The sequence below is a fragment of the Coturnix japonica genome, chromosome 3 (assembly GCF_001577835.2).
Source record: "Coturnix japonica isolate 7356 chromosome 3, Coturnix japonica 2.1, whole genome shotgun sequence".
Lineage (NCBI taxonomy): Eukaryota > Metazoa > Chordata > Aves > Galliformes > Phasianidae > Coturnix > Coturnix japonica.
Window position 1 is genome coordinate 39,999,754 of NC_029518.1, and position 18,029 is coordinate 40,017,782.

Below are 18,029 nucleotides of genomic sequence, written 5' to 3' on the forward strand. Positions count from 1 at the left end.
GCGATGGTATGTAAAAGTTTTGCAAGGACTTGTAAGTTTCTGAAATATGCTTGCTGTACATAAAACAAACAAACAAACAAAAAAAAAACAAACAAAAAAACAAAGTAGAAAATACTATCACACTTTATTTTAATACACTTATAATATAAAAATTCACAACTAATATTGCTTACTGTGAAAACTATGTGTGTGTTTTGAAGTCAAATCCAAGAAAAATAGATACTGTATTCACATTGCATTTTGAGATTTTGTGTTACAGTAAAGCACTAGTTAAGTACTAGTTAAATACTTCCAGTAAACCTGTAATGATAGGGTTGGCCTTCCTCTTTGGCAGCTGTTTTAAGTTTACATTTCACTGATTAGTAAATGAATGCTAATCTTGTTTTCAATGAGATAAAAGAAAATTACTTTTAAATTAACTAGAATGTTGATGATGAATCAAATAACATACTAAGTATACTTTTTATTATCTGCTCTATTGGTCTCTGCAGCAATTCACTTCTCTGCTCGCTTTTTCTAGGATAATTTTTTAAAAAAAATTTTGTGTTTATATATATTAATCTTAGAAAAATTCAATCATTGCTGAAAATGTAGATACAAAATGCTGTTTTAAAAGGGAACAGTGCGAAGATAGAGGTAAGTACCTTTATGTACCTAAATAAAATGTGTCTCAATACGTTTCAAAGCTGGAGTGCCAGAACTACCTTATCCCCAGTAATGTTTCCTTTTCTTGTCTAGATCAGGTTATGCTAAGTTGTTTCAGTGCAGTAAGATCAGAAAACTGTATTAACAGTAGGGGGTTGCTTTTCTGTCATTTCAGCATGTGAAAACAGCTCCTTCCAAATGTAAAAGCTGAAATCTTTTTATCTGGAACACTTTCTTGCTCAACATGAAATAAGAAGGGCTGAAGAGACTGAAGATATATACATATATATATATACATATGAACTGTCTTGGAACTGACCTGAATCTCTTCAGAATAAGAGAAATAAACATAGACCATCCACTTGTTTGACAAAATCTCTACACATTAGTTTTCTTAATATCATTATATAGAAAATAATAATTTTAGCCAAGACACAGAAAGAAAGTCCTGATTTCACGTGTTCAAAGAATTCTAGTAGTTGTTTATTCTCTGTAAAATACTTCAGTATTTTACAGTACCTCCCTACACCTTAAAGCCAGAGATAATAAATTTAAGATGATGGCATATCATATGAAACCATGTGTTTCATTTTCCCTACTAAAAAGACACAGCAGGGATTGCTTCAGAACAGAAGTTTTGTGGACTGTCTTTCTAGGATGTATCTAAGGAATGTTGTAAAACCATCCTCACCGTGAAGAACAGATTCAAGACAAGGACTTAACTATTGGCAATGTGCCAGCCAGTTATATTTCTCATGTGGCTGGATGAGGAAAAATAAATCCCAATAACATATGATCATAATTTTTTTATTTGAGAACAAGTCAGTTATGTCATACCAAATTAAAAGCAAATGTTATAGTGAACTATGTGAGCTATGACATCTTCCCAAATACTAAAACACATAGGAACCAGAATTCATTTTTTATAGGTTTTCATAAATTTCTACCATTGTTATGCCAGCTATGTTAATTACAGAATTTGAAAATAGAAAGTTTACTATGGTAGGAAAAAAAATCTCTGCTTGCCTTTGCTTGTTCTTCTGCTCTATGAAACTTAGTAACTGTTTCCTGATTTACAGTTTTCACAGCAATATCTCAGTATAGGACAATTAACCATCCTGAAGCTTTCAAGAATAGGTTTGTCTGGAAGACTACAATTTGAAGTATTACCATTAAATAGCAAGTTGAAATTAGATCTACAGAGTAACTTAAGTTTATGCTTTCCCACAGAGCAAAAGTAGCAGAATTCACAATTAATGGAATAATCTATCTTTTTCTGACTCAGAGCCTAGAAATGTACTATCAAAGAAAAAAAGCTACTTAGATAGTCAGTCATTTAGCACCTGGAAAATAGTAATACATTCATAAATGTGAAAAATGGTCATTTAACAATGTTTATAGGCAGGTTTATTCTAAATGGCTTCGAGACAATTTAATAGCAGAAAACTATTTCAGTTTTTTTAAATTATTATCCACAGAATCATAGAATGGCTTAGGTTGGAAGAGACCTTAAAGACCACCTAGTTCTAACCCCCAGCCATAGGCAGGGTATCTATACACCAGGTCAGGCTGCCCAGAGCCCCATCTAACCTCACCTTGACCACCTCCAGTGATGTGGCATCCACAGAGTATTTTTTAAGTTTTCCTCTAAAATGGCAATAGTATAAACAAGCCAGTGAAACAAAATCAATCATCTGTCTCAGTCCTTGAATATGTACTGTTTTTATTGCTTATTTTGTTAACTACTGTAAAATTAAATAATGAAGGCAGTAGTGTGTGTTCAAGGAATGAAGATTGCATGCTTTCATTCTCCTGGGAAAATTAGGTATAGATAATGAACTCGTACTCTTATTGTAGAAACATCATCTTGAACTTGCAAACTACTGAAGTATAAACATGAACTCAGCTGGGTTATAATATTTTGAGATTACAATTTATGTGGTAATATCTTAATTTAAAGATATGACTAAAAATTTGGAATATGTGCAGTTATATAATATAGAATTTAAAAAATAGTAGAAAATGGGCACATTTCATAAAAAATTAAATAAATCAAAAATAAATAAAAAATCTTCCAGGGACACATGATCCATTTATTGCAATTCTATACTGGGGAAATCTATTTAATATTGGGGTTGTTGTAAGATTAAGTGTACGAGAAATAGTCCCTAAATACACTTATATATGCGCTAGTCACTCTGAAAGTAATGCCTCCTACTTATTTCCATGGAAACTACAAGAGAGACAAAGAACACTAATAATATTTGATTGAGAAAATTCTCAGCTACAAAACACTCTCTCTCAACATAGTCACCACCATTAAATATGCATTTTCACCTGCAGTTAACATGAGCCTGCATGCCGTGCTTGAAAAATCTGCACCAGTTGAAGAGACCCACTGTCTCTGTCACTACTGCTGAAACGCACCACTCAGAGCCTCACTGTGCTTCCATTCACTGCTTGATCTTCATCTACATTTAGAAAACAGCAATGATTGCCACTGGGTACAACTTTTCTCCACATGTAGGAATTCAATTCACACCTTTGCTTCAAACACCGTTCCAATATCAGACTCCATTCTGTCAGACTGCCCTTCTGCTGCCATCTGTTGCATGGTAAAAAATGTAACAATACTGGTGAGAAGATTCAGCCTCTACTGACACACCACCAACTGTCTCTGACATTATGGGCCAACATAACAAAACAGGAGGCACCACTTTCAGAGCAGCCATCGTATCTATTAAAAGAAGGCTTGAACATGAGACTAAAAAGTCTGAAGTATTCTGTTCAACCTTAAGAAGAGGAGGCTTAAAAGGAATCTTACTGCTGCCTGCAGTTACCTAGCATAAGGACACGGTAGAAATGAGTCAAGCTGTTTCATGAGGTGAGATGCACAACAGAAAGACAAGAGGAACTGGTTCCAAATATTAATAAGGGAAATTCTAACTAGAGAGCAGAAGGAAAAATGTTTCACAATGAATGGAGTCACTAGAGCAGGTTGTCCAAATGATATAGAATTTCCATCTTTGACGACAATCAAAGCCCAGCTGGACAAAACCACAAGAGCATGCTTCCAAGTAGGCTCTGTTCTGGGTATATGGCTGTGAAAGAGTTGGAAGAAATGATCTCCAAAATTCAATTCAAATTCTAGTTAGTACAAATTGCCATACACATTTTTTAAACTAACATGAAATATATAGTGCCTAGATTAGAAAAAAATCTTCTAGCCTGAATGTTCTCTGCAGCTACTGTGCATTGTGACCTTTTATTCTTGGAAGAAATATAAAATAATAAAAAACAAAGAACAAACAAAAACAGAAAACAGACCACTACTGATGGAAAATGGCAACAACAAAACAACACAAAAAACCAAAATACTCTTCTACAGAATTTGAATTCTATGCCAATCACAAAAATCTATGCAGTTGGGCTTTCAGATTTTGTAACAGCCTTCAGTGAGCATTAGTCTTGCCTATGAACTATTTCCTCCCTGGCACAGCTAAGAGGAACATATCCATGCTTACCTCATTAAACCTATCAGAAGCGTTTGACACTGAAGATCAGAATGTGCTGCTGACTTGCCTGGGAGACTGGTAGAATGAATCAGTCACCCTGAACTGCATAGGTCAATTCTTATCAGTCTGCTTGAAGACAATTCAGATGTGTGGTTTCATTCTAGCCCTGAAAGCTGTTATTTCTGTAAGGCTATGAGGATTAGCTCTATCTTTGCTTAACACAAAACTTGCTGGGATCAAGAATTCAGTGTGAACCGAAACTTCAGTTTCCTTATTTTGTTTCACTCCTGCAATTACAGATGGATTGCAGTCCTGAAATCCTTGCAACTAAACTGGATATACTGTTAAAAATTTTTGGAATAAGAGGGAAAAAAAAGAAAAAAGAAAAAAGAAAAAAGAAAAAGAAAAAGAAAAACGAAAACAAAAACAAATGGTGTGGTGCTGGGAATAAAAGACTATTAGAAGATACTCAGGACCAAACAATGCCAAGAGGTTTGATGTGGTACATGTATATCTCCTATGTGGCTCTGCTGGAAAGGAGATCAGAAGACCAGCACATTCTGAATGCTAGGAGCAAGACAATAAGACACCATCAAAAAGAAGTGTCATGGGTTACCTAGATCTACCTGTGCCTGTGACAGGGGGCAGCCGCCCCATAGGACCCCTGGCTTGAAAGATATTATTAAATGCCACATGGGATGACATATTGCCCCATTACAATGAAAAATATGAAACTTAAGTGGGATGTAAAATTAACCCATGAGATAGAAACCCATGTTTTCATTACAGTACTTTGTGGATATCTAATCAAAGACTACTGCCTCATCATGTAATACACAAAACAAATCTAAAATGTGAAATAATGTATTACAATTGAATGCCTCTAATATTAGGGCAACTCAAAGAGACTAAATTAGGTCTGAAGCTAAGCTCCATAAATTGATTTTTAAAAGAATGAGACACTCCAGTGATTGAAACAGATGATGTCTTGATACAGAAACCACCTACAGCATACTGAATACAGTGATGTATGTGATCTTCCATTCTTCCTTGGAGGTCAGCCATTTGAGGGAACACAATAAAAGAGGGACATGTGTCTATCGAAAATATAGAACATGAAATTCTATTATTAAAATCTACTCTTAGTAAGGACCCCTTAAATATTATTTCCACCACCTGTATATTTATTTGGGAATAAAAATACAAGCTCAGCAGATTGCGACTTCGTTCTTTTCTTTTTTCATCCCACAACATATCAAGTTGACAACTTTCACTTCACAGCAGCACATCCTGCTGAAAAGGATTCTGGGGTACTTTGGGGCAAGCAACATGAGCCAGCAACATGTCCACGCAGCCCAGAAAGCCTACTGTATGCTGGGCTGCACCAAAAGGAGTGTGGTGGGCAGGCCAAAAGAGGGGACTGGGTGGAGCCTGGGTCAAGGTGATCTAGTACAAGGTGTCACTGCTTCGGGTACAGATGTTGGAACTATATGATCTTAAAGACCCCTTCTAATCCAAAACATTATATGATTCTATCAAATGTTAATAAAACTAGAAGGTTATAATGATTAAAATAGGCTTTAAGTAGAAGCCAGAAGTATGCAAAAATATTATTTTTGTCAATTTTCAAGGTAGTTTCTGAACGTGTGTGTCTAACTGTAAAATATTTATTTACAGAGTGAAATTTGACCATTCTGTGTGAATTATATATAGGTATGAACTGCAAATTTCTGATAGTGATGCTAGTAAAATTAGGTATAGGCATAATTTACAGATATAATGGACTCTCTAACACCCCATTACCTTTCAGTTGTATGACTTTCTAAATAACACGTCTTCTAACTCAACTAAAGGTTATACAATTCATGCAGAAACCCCTTTCAAGTCTGACAGACAACATTACATGGGAGCTGTCTTAACTGCTCCTCTGGCATTGAACTATTAACCTAAAATCTGACAAAATAAATGAAGGATGCACAAATTAGAAGGACACGATGAATTAGTAAAACAACGCAAAGACGTAAAAAATGAGTTAATATATATACATTTCCAGTGAATATGATTTTTCACTCATACCTTATAAAGCTGCAACACAGAAGTATAGTGAGCTCATTTCTTATGATATTTTTAGAGAAAAAAAAATGTTTATCTAAAGTACCCAATTAAGTTCTGCACAGAAGCTTTATAAGTACATACCCTAAAACATTTCTAGACATATAGAACTACACCTCAGCTACTTAAAGAAAAAAAAAAAATGTATTTAGTCCTATCAGGATCTTGTTGTTTTTTTTTTTTTTTTAACAAAAACATGGATGAAGAGTAAATTTGCTTTTTTAAATAAGAATCTTGTTTTCAGACAGACAAACATGCAAATTTGCACACTCATTAACAAATAGCATCAGAAATGTATGAAGAGTTCATGTATGTGTATACTGCCTGCAGACAGCTTTTATTATCTAATATCAAGGTAACATTGTACTGTCAGGTAAGAAATCTGACTGAAGTTCCACTGAAGGTTTATTCTGACTCTAAAATTACTTTGCTCTCTAATGAAATTTTACACACATCTTTTACTTACACCTCTCAAATACAAAAATTTGCAGCTGTAGTATTTATAATATTTGTAAGCTACCCACAGTCAGAATGTAACAATTAAACAAAAGGCTTCATAGAGAAGTCTGCAACACATTGTGTCTCCATGCTGGACTTTTACAACATTGTACTTAATCTAACTGAAAATGTATTTTGTTTCAGAAAATCAGTTATCAGAATGCGATACATTTTCTAGAAAAAAATGATACAGCTATGCTATGAGAATGAAAAGCTACACCAATCTGCCTCCATGAATGTCAAATATACCAAGGAATTGACTGCTGCTGGGAGGAACAACTCAGTCTTCCACAGCTTATTTATATTACATGGTATAGAAATTTGATCAGCGTACTAATTCAGCACTGGTGGTCATTATGTTTTGGCTTTGTAGTAATTGCTATTTTGAAATAGTCAAGAAAACTTCATGCAAAATAAAAAGAAATGAAAGAAAACAAGAAGATACGCCCTCTTCAAAACCCTATCACATTATTTCAGCTAAACACAGACTATGCATATATACAAAGAAGTATTAAAAATAAGAAAATCTCTATTCGCTTCACAGGGGTTCCACTCCTCAGTACCTGAAACAATGTAAAAATTCTTTTCTGCTCATCTCTGGAGAAATCTGCAGAGCAAAAATCTTGTTGTATTAATGACCACCCAGATCTCCACTCTGGAGAATTTTATTTATTTCCTTTCCTGTTTCCCCAGTGTTCTTCAACTATTTTCTCAAGAATAAATGCCACTGTGGTATTTTAACTGTCTTCTTCACTAAGTTTCCAATGTCATTTAAGATACAACACTGAAAAGAGAAGACTGAGAGACAAGAGACACCATCCAGAGGTTGACAGCCACAGACACTCACTCAAATCCTGCTGACTCAAATCCCCACAGCATTAGATGCAGACTTGGCAGCAATACGTGCTGTATAGTTAGAACAGATCATATAAGAATTAGCTGCAGCACACATCTCAGCTGATAAACATCTGTTGCCGCTATCAAACACTGATGCAGCCTTACAGAGTCCAATCTACCTATGCACTTCAAGCACTTCCTCTCACTCCATCTTTAATACATCTTTTGCACTCTCCTTCCCCAGAAAGAGCTTTCTCTATGGCTTCCTTGTCCCATTCTTATCCCAGCCTTGTCCTTTTGTCAATACTTCCCTTCCTTCAAGGGGCTTCATACCAGTACAGCTTTCCAAGCATAAATTTCAGACCCTTTCTCCTTGCAAATATATCCTGTCCTACTCACTGTTGTGCTGTACAATCCATAGGCCATTTTTCTATTTATAATCAACTCAATACCATTACTGAATAGCATTTCCTTCCGACATGATCTTGTATGATGCTGCTAAATATTGCGACCAAATTCAGAAATTATGTACAGATTTTTTATTAGGGGTATTTTTGGCACTCATGCCAAAAGAGCATATAAAATGTAATATGTGCTGTCAATTCAGGTGGTATTTAATCCATTCTTTGTTGAAGTGTTGATTGTTTATATCTCTGCAACAACCTAGACATAATGGATGCTTGGGGGTAGGTGAGACTAGAGACAACCACACGTAGAACGGTTCTGAAAATCGTGATTTTCATATCTGACTGTAATACACATAATGGCACCTAGGTTACCAACTCTGCATCTTAGCCCAAGCCCAAACAAGATCCAGACATAACCAATTTCAAACCTATGTCCTATTATATTCACAGTGTCATTGCTCTTTGCAAAGCATCAACAGTGTACAAAGCCTAGGCTGCTTAATGATTGCAGAGAATGCAGCTGGAGAGAAGATGCAGCTTCTGCATCTGTAGTAACTTCTCAATTTTAAAATGAACAGTGATTATTCAATAGAGCTCAAGATTTCTCACTGTCTGGACAAGATTTCTGTTTCCTTGAGTTGTCTTATATACGAGGTTTTTGCCCCACAGAACAATTTCAGAAAAGAGCTGCAGATGCCATTATTCATCCCTTTCTACCACGTAGGATTAAGACATCCAGCTTAGACAGGAGTTTCACTTCCTTCAACAAAGCAGTCTTCCCTATACAAAGAATTGGTCTCACTATGTTTTTGTTCATTTAAGATGCTACATTTTTTAAAAAAGATTTCAAATTATCAGCTTTCTAAAAGAAAGGGTACATCTGTACGTTCTATGGGAACTTTTGAAGTCTGGGTGTGAAAGCTTTATAGCAGATGCGTTCCAACTCAGCAATAAGGGATGCTCCACAAGTAGTGTCTCCTATTTCATTCCGTTTGGCCACAATGTCAGAGGCAAATGTTGGTGGGAAGGCAGTAGAGGTTGACTCTTCTCATCAATATTCTGTTACATTCTGTTGCTGTGTGACAGATGGCAGCAGAGGTGCAGTATGACAAAATGGCATCTGATGTGGAAGTGCAGTTGAAGCAAAGGTGTTTCACTGAATTCCTCTATGTGGAGAAAATTGTACCCACTGACATCCACTGATGTTTCCTGAATGTTGATGGAGACCAACAGTGGATGTGAACACAGTGAAGAGCTGGGTGGTGTGTTTCAGCAGTGGCAGCAATGACAGTGGATCACCTCCACTGGTGCAGATTTTCACAAACCCAGCAGGCAGGCTGTTGTTCATCACTGGTGTAAATACATTGCTAATAGTGGTGACAGTGTTGAAAAAGAGTGTTTTGTAGCTGAGAATCTTCTCTGTCAAACATTGTTATTGTGCTCCTTTGTCCCTCATATAGTTTCCGTGGAAATAAATGAGGCATTACTGTTAGAGCAAACTACATAAATCTGGGAAATATGGGCTTCTGATAATTGCCCAGGACTCAACATGGTGGCTGCTTAGAAATTTGTTCTGAGACTGTTGCCTATTTTCTAAAATTTTCTTCTTCTACTTGGAGTCAAGCCCCTGAAAACGAAGTGCTCACTTCATTCAGTGAAACACAAGACTAAGACACTCACATACTCAAACCTCTGCAGGATTTTAACTGGTATGTAAACTGTGACATTGCAAGAGTTTTTCCATCATATACTTTCAAGAATTTAATGTGACATTTGCTATTTTATGTTAGTTTAGGTTACAAAGGTTTAAAACACTTGAATTTCAGCGCCAGCATTGAAATAATTTGACAACTGCCTTTTAACTGTCTCTAGTTAGAATATTTTATTCATTAGTTCATAAAAATCTGATTAGCAGAAGATTCTTGAAACATTGTCATCATGTTTTAAAATCAATTTACATTTACCTCCTCTAGCTATGAAATTTAAAATTGTATAAGGTCTTTTTATATGTTAAATATTATGAGTCAGATGAAGTGACTTAAGAAACATCAATCAAAAATATGGAAGGGATTCTAACTCAATCTGTTTATTATCTATTTTAAGTCAAATGACTGAATTATAAAACAAAGATTTACCAGAGGTTTAAGTGTGTAAGAGATCTTCATAAATGAAACAGTATGACTTCTTCATATGCTTGAGGATATTAAGCAAATCTTATCATCTTATCACTGTAGAAACAAAAAATATCAACCATCCCTCACATTTGCAAAAAATTAAGGGCTGATTTTAAAGTCTTATAGTACTAAATAGCAAAAGCAGTATGATTAAGTCACATAAAATACAGCTGGAAAACTTAATACAAACTAAAGGTTCCTAGAAGGTATTATGATCTTAAGCATTAAGTGTCTTTCAGTGTTCTGCTTTGACATTATGCTATCATGATCACTACACAATATTAATGTGCTCATTATAGTAAAAGAAATAGGATTGGAAAGGAACACAGATATTTTCCCTTTCTGAAGGGAAAAAAAAACAACAGCACTGTGTTGAAGCCTTTCATGTTGGGATCTAATGCAACTGAAGCGCCTCATTGATTCAGTTGCATTAACTATGAGTAGTGTTACAGAAGAGGCAGGAATGCAGCAGAAGCGGGCAATGGTGCAACAGTGGCAGATTTGTTAGTTTACACCATTGTGAGTTGTAAGTTAATTTTGCACTATGAAAAAAAAAAACTGTTGCTTTTAATCTAGGTTTAGCTACACCCTAGCCTAGTTCCCTGCATGGCCACACAAGTGTTTCTGTTGCATAAAGGAAGAACAGATGATCAGGGATGAAAATCACAACTTTCAAATATAGTGCAAGTTTACTCTGCTTTAGGTGTTTGTGAAATTATTCTGCTAAAACTTGGCTTCACAACTAGTTTGAGTGATTTAAGATGGAGATGTTGCAGATAAAGGTTCGTGCTTATAACACATTTCTGTTTTCCCTTTTTCTTGCAGTATTTATTTGCCAGCCTCCTGCGTAGTTGTAAGAAACACCAATGCAAACACAAAAGGAGCGACAGAGAAGCATGCTTTCAGGACAGGTAGGAGGGCAGGAATGAAGAGCCTTGTGGCAGGAAGGATCTTTGCTCTCCTCAGCCCTGAAGACCACACACCTACATTTAGCTTAAACAAGATGGAGTACTGTTCAGCAGAATCAGTTCCCTGATCTACAAATGTACAAGCTCCGCCACTGTACAAATGTAGGCACAATATGTGACAGCAGTAAAAAACAGCCTGAAACAAGAAGAAGATAGGACAGCCTCCCAGAGCACTAAGAGTTAAAATTCCCTTACAGTTCACTAAAGTAGATTGTACAAAACTATTGACAAGGACAAGCTTCCCAAAAACACACATATTACTGTCCGATGCACATTTAACAAAATACACCTTTAATTTGTTATTATTTGCTCCAAAACTTACTATCTTTTCAGTAAATTAACTGCTGTAGTAGAAATGTTGAACTTTCTTCTTGCAAATAGCACTTTTCTATAGTCATAAAATCAGATTAAACACTGTTACTGCTACAGTGTAAATAAAATAAGTCATTTTGGTTACATAGGCTGAGAGAATATGAAAAAAAATACGTAATCAGAAGTTTCAGAATTGAAATGAAATCATATTATCTCTGTGGTTAAAAAGGAATCCTTGCTCTGAATTATTATCAAAGGGTGAGAAAGTCCTCTACATACAGTGCTGATAATAGTTTGAAGGAGTTTAAACTTCAAAGACTCAGAGTTCATTCCAATACAGGCTCCTAAATGAGAAACAGAGGGATGAAAATCCAGGATTGTAATCTAAATAACATTTTTTTTTTCTACTTATAAACAATTACATTCTTTTTAGAGATGGAAGCCGTGTTTCTGCACATAGCAAAGACTCTCCCATGTTGAATAGCCATGTTTTGCTTTTTTTCTTTTTAATACATGAATCAAACAATTCTTAGTACCACCTCCCTTCTAAGTCCATTTAGTAAACATTCTCGCTTTATGCTTTAAACACAGGGCAGATGTGGTCCTTTAGTACCTCAGCAGGTACTGACTGACTTCATGGAACACACAGATGGATGTGCTAGCCATGTTTTCTGTATAAACCCTACTGGTTTTCACATCCAGTAGGAAGGAGATTTGAATTCAGTATTCTAGTCAAAGGAGTTAAGACTGATACTCTGCAGATGGAAACTCCAACATAACTGCCACTAGTGTCACTAAAGGAGGACCTGTAGAGAAAGGATAACTGCCTCTTCTGACAAAACTGGCATTTCAGTGGAAAGAACTCAAGGTCCTTTAAAAACAGCAAAATGAAGAACATTATTTCATAGCTTTATTGGCTTGGCATTCATGAAGAGATGTTTTATGTTCCAATTGTACTAAAAAATATCAGATCCATTAGAGCTAGTAACGACAGACACTAAATACACCCTCTCCTTACAAGTGTTTTTACCACTAGTTTATAGAAGAAAACAGAGCATTAATATGTTATTCCCTCAAGTATGTACAGTTACAGAAGACAGGAAAAATAGACAATTGTCTGGAGAGGATCAGAAGTGAACACAGGCGCAGTGGTAGGAATGCCACTTGCAACACCGGAGGCCTGGGTTCAAATCCCCCTGTGGCGCAAGTGGTAGAAGTGCCGCTCTGCTACACAGGAGGCTTGAATCCCGGGGGTTGGAGTCGATGATCTCTAAGGTCCCTTCCAACCTGCACGAGACTATGATACTATGATGATCTTCCTGCTGTCCATGTTCATGTAGAAATATTATAATCCCTGATAAAAGCTTATAAGTTTTTAATTTTAATCTTAATTCTAGTCACGCAGTAGAGGTGAACTGGTGAGCATGTAATGTGGCACTCTTGACTCTAACTGGAGGATAGAACAATTAAAATGTAAAATGTCATAGTATCTAGCTTGTTAGTATAGAAAGCCTTTACTGGATTTTGCTCCTAAATTCAACCATTGTACAAATTTCTAATTTCAGAAGGAAATAACATACAACACATTCTTCAATTCTGAAACAATTTGCCTGTTGAATGTTTATTAAACAAGTATTTCAATTAATAAATTTAGGAGGTAATACGCCACAGCTTAGAATAGTCCCGGATATTCTACAAAAGTCACCAGATATCTACATTTCTGTACTTATCACTGACTATGAAAACAGACTTCAGAAAAAAAAAAACAACCCTTATCCAGCAACTTCCATGAAAAAATGGCTTAGTAAGACATACCCTGCACAAGAAACTTCAAAGAACTCAGGAACCTTTTCTACTATATTTACCGTCATATGTACATAATGGTAATTCACTAACCTACGCCCTTTTCACTGCATGTTTGCATCAAAGGTTATTAATCTGTACCTCACAGTCTGACCTAGAGATGCTGAACAAGTCACTGACGACACTGTGCTCTGTCATGCTGTTAAAAAGAATTGCCATGCTTAAACTATATTAGCCTTTAACCCACCAATCAACTCCTAAGCCTTCCATGACAACTTCATCTATGATGTCAACCTCTGACAAGTGAGTACTTAATAAATCTCAAGGTCTGTTGTTGGAAAAGAGAAAAGAAACTCTCATTTCTACAGAGACTGAGTGGCAGTGAGATAATCCTTACTCTATTCTGACATTTCACACATTGACCCCAGGGAAATAATTCCTGTCTGCCTGTCCTCACTCAGAACTTTTGGAAAAAACAGCCTTGGACTTCAGACAGTCTCACTGCTTCCTATGGAGCCAGGGAGGTAGGAAAAGAACCTGTGGAATGTTGAGATGTCAGATGGATGTTTAGAAAGTTAGAACTGGTGACAATAAAAGATAAAATTTCCAACATTTTAAAAAGAAAAGTTGAATTCTGATTAAAGTGACAGCAAGTTATACTCATAAGTCAAGGTTCTCTTCTTAAAAACAAAATACTTCTATTTCTGAAACCGTGCTGAAATCACTGATTCTTCTAGACTAAATCAAGTATCTCTTGCAGATCAAGACATAAATAAGCACATGTAAGTATTAGTAAATTGAATTTTGTAGAGAGAAATGTCTTTAAAAAGGCTAAGCTCAGAGTCTATTACATCTACAGAATTAAAACCAAACAAATTAAACAATCTATAAAACACTCCTTGGATTGCCTTAGCCATGCATTATTCCCACTAAGGTGAAACAAGTTTTCATTTCACTAATACTAAGAAAGTTATTTATGTAAAGAACTTCTGTTCCATTTAAACTTTGTTAAAAGATGGATTTTTTACTTTTCTTAAGAGGGTGTTCTTACAGATAACAAATGTATAGACCTCAAATAGAAGAATGCTATAGCAAAATAAGGGAAATTATATGTTTCACAGCTGAAATCAGAATGATATATACAACTTTAAAAAAAAAAGCAAAGCAGAAAAAACAATAGTGAGTTAAAACACTGAACTGTATCTAAATAAAGATAAATGCAATCCAGGAGTTTCATAGCAATTCCTTCACTTACATGGAGACCATTTGCCTTCTGCACTAGTTGAAGCTTTTATATTTGTTCCTTAAGAACAATAAAAGTAGACAATAATATAAAGCAATTTGGACAGCCTTGATCACATTATTTTCACTCATGTACCTTTAAGTTCATTAGAAAATAGCTTATTAATGAAAAAGAAGTTTGCTGGATCCATTCCCCTTGGCCTTTGAAATATCAAATGGAGACTTAGTTCCTCTACAGGCTGGTGTACATCTAGTTTTGAGTGAAAAGTTTTTACTGTTTCCTAAGTTTAGCTTAAGAATTACTGTATTTTCCAGGTCCTTTGTGACACACACATCAAACTTAGCCTGCACTATGTGACTACGTGCAGGCACTTACACGTATAGTGCTTCAGTACCGTCTGGCAGCACTTTGCAGAGCAGGGAGCCTTGCACTCTGCTCTATGGGCTGACAGCTAACACAGTGCTCGTACCATACAATGCGGGACCTTGCAGAAAGGCAGGAGCCTGCATTTCCACATGCTCAGGCTGTTCCTTGTGGGAACAGTCCCGTGCAACCTGCAGGCAGTCGTAGCAACCAGCCAACTCCAGATGCAGTTCCAGCACCCACGCCTTCTCTCCCCGCCCAGAGAACACGTCTGAGGACGCCACTTAACACCACTACGCTATCCCCAAACGTACCACGGTGTTTTTCATCATGGCTTTAACGGTGAAGCCGTCAGAGACCTGCGGCTTGCTTTTCTTCACGTGTCCCAACGGCTCCTGCTTCTGGGAAAGCCTGTTCCCCCCGGGCTTGGCGGGGCCGCCGCCCGCCTCCTCCTCAACCATCTCCCTTCAGCGGGCGAGAATCGGCACGCGGACTGCAAAAGCACAAGCAAACGACAACGACCGGCCCCGGTCAGTTCCCCGAGCACCGAGCTGCCCCGCGCACCCCGCAGCCAGCGGCATCGCCGGCATCGCCCTCCTCCCGCTCCTCGAACCGCAGCCCCCGCTCTGGGGCTGCCGGCTGGTCCCGCTGTCCCCGCAGCCCCTTTTCACCTCCGATCGCCCCGGTCGCTCCCCCTCAGCCCTGTGCCACCTGCCGGGCCGAGAGCCCGTCGCTAAGCAACGCGTCAACAACCGCCGTGACGCCGGGCGGGGGAAGCGCCGGTGGAACCACAAGGGCAGCAAAACGAACGGCACGCGGCACACGAGCGGGAACCGGGCGGGGCACTGCGCCGCATCACAGCGGGCAGCAGGAATAAGATAAAACACTCGTGTAACTCGTGTCTGTGTGTGTCTGTGTGCGCTGGGGGAAAGCCGGCAGCCACGTGAGGCACCCGAGCACGCCACAACTACATTACCCACACAGCCCCCTTGGCGCACGCGCAGTTCGCTGCCGGCTGCGCTGTCTCCTCCGTTACCAGCTGTTACCGGCTGCCCGGCTCGAGCTGCGGCTCGCGAGCGTGCGCGCCCCCTCCTCTCTCCTCCTCCCCTGGCCGCCATGATAGGTGAGTGAGCGCGCTCCCATGCCCAGAGCCCGGATGCTGATCCGCCCTTTCCTGCCCGCATGGCTGCCGCCGCGGCGGGTGTCGGCTCCGCGGGGTCGATGAGGGCTGTTTGATTGCGGTCGTGGCCGTCTCGGTGCTCGGGTGGCCGCTGTCAGGGTCAGGGCACGGGGGCACGGCGCGTGCACGCAGCGCTGCCCTGCCCTGCCCTGCCCTGCCCTGGTCCGTCCCTCTGCTGAGGGAGCCCTGTGAGAGCGCGTCCAGGGCCTGCAGCTAGAGTCGTTTATAATGAATTGTTATTTCTCTACGCTATATCCACGTAAATACCGCTGGGCAAGCATTGCCGGATTCACGAACCTGTCTGGCCGTGAGGCGTTCTTGGCCTGACACGGTGCTTGCTGGCAGGTATTCGTAAAAGAAGCGATTTAGTCCTCCTGCAGGCTGGGAGCTTGGCCGTTTGGTTCTTGAGGGGCTCCGCAGCCTTCTGCTGCTGCTGTTGCTGCTGTAATTCGTGCGAAGCAGCGAGTGTCTGTGTGAGCTCCTGCCGCGGAGCCACCCGGCTCTGGCCGCACGGGCCGCTCCCTCATGCGCCCTGTCTCAGCCTCACTGCTCGGCGGGGTTGTTGTATGCTAAAATGACCTGACAACACGCTTTGCTGAAAGAAAGCATAGGGGATCACGTAGTCCACCATATCGATGTTAATGTTATGTCCTCTGCTGTTTTGTTGCTTTGCTGTAGTATATGCAATCTGTGTTTGCAGAGCTGCAGTGTTTGCTTTTGAGAGCTTTGAGGTAATACCCCTATGGCTATGAAGTTCACGCCTTCAGCCTTCACAGCGAAAGGTTGCTGCTTGTTCACTGTGTATGCAGACATGCTTTACGTGACTGAGGAGTTGTTGCTTTACTTTTTCTGCGGTGGACAAATGTTTCTGAATATTGATCGTGAACTGTGCTCCCCAGTTAGATGCGAACTTATAAACACTGCCTTATATGAGCTGCTTTCTAAGTGATTTAAGTAGCAACCTTTTGTTTTAATGAAGAAAGCAAAAACAAACACGCACAAATCTTCCAACACTCCCATCCCCCCAAAATATTCTGTAAATAGAAGAATTGCTTTCCAAGCACGTGATGTAATGATGTAGTCCAACATCCCGCCCTCTGAAAAGTTTCCTCAAAGCACTTAGGAGTCAGGAATACTATGGCAAAGATGGGAATAGTAGGAAGGAAAGGTGGAAAGACTGTAATCTGTATGAACACTATTTAGAATCTGAATGCTTAAAGAATTGTATCATGAGGTAGATAACATAGTATCCAAAATGTGTTGTTCTTCGAACGCTGGAGATGCTTGATGTCCACAGTGAGTTCTTGTGGCAAGACAGGACAGTTGTGCAATATATGGCAATTAATTCCTTTAATTGTTTTTTTAATTTCCTATATCTTCCATTTAATGCCACTTTGCAGTTGTGCAAAGTGACATACATCACTGACTGTTAATAGTGTCCATATGACTTGTTCTCCTGCTTTGTATTGCGTTCTCTTGTCAAGGCTTGTACAGAAAGATTTGCTTACATATAGATTTTTAAATGCTATCATCTTATTTGTAAAACAAGTACTAATCATATATTAAAATTAAAATAAAATAATATCGTAATTAAAATGTGCTTATTTTTGGAAGTTATTCCTTGAGAGAGGCCTTCAAACTACGCATATCACAGAATGGCCCAGGTTGGAAGGGACCTTGAGGATCATGAATCTCCAACCTCCCTGCCAGGCAGGGCCATCAGTTTCCAAATGTAATACTAGACCAGGCTGCCCAGGGCTCCATCCAACCTGGCCTTGAACACCTCCAGGGACGGGGCATCCACAGCCTCTCTGGGCAGCCTATTCCAGCACCTCACTGCACTCATAGTTAAGAACTTCCTCCTGACATCCAGCCTAAATTTTCCCTCCTTCAGCTTAAAACTGTTTCCCCTTAATACATATGTACTTATTTTCAGCTGTGTAACAGCTGCATTTGGAATGTCATGTCAGCA

General features: G+C 38.7%; 1 protein-coding gene across 1 annotated transcript in view; it reads right to left on the reverse strand.

Annotated features, from left to right (window-relative positions):
- Positions 1–16,061, reverse strand: part of PACRG (parkin coregulated) — a 168,798-nt gene extending 152,737 nt beyond the window's left edge. The window contains 3 exon segments of the mRNA XM_032443568.1: positions 15,192–15,370; positions 15,858–16,017; positions 16,020–16,061. Coding sequence (XP_032299459.1) covers positions 15,192–15,370; positions 15,858–16,017; positions 16,020–16,061 — 381 coding nt within the window.
- Between the last annotated feature and the right edge of the window lie 1,968 nt (positions 16,062–18,029).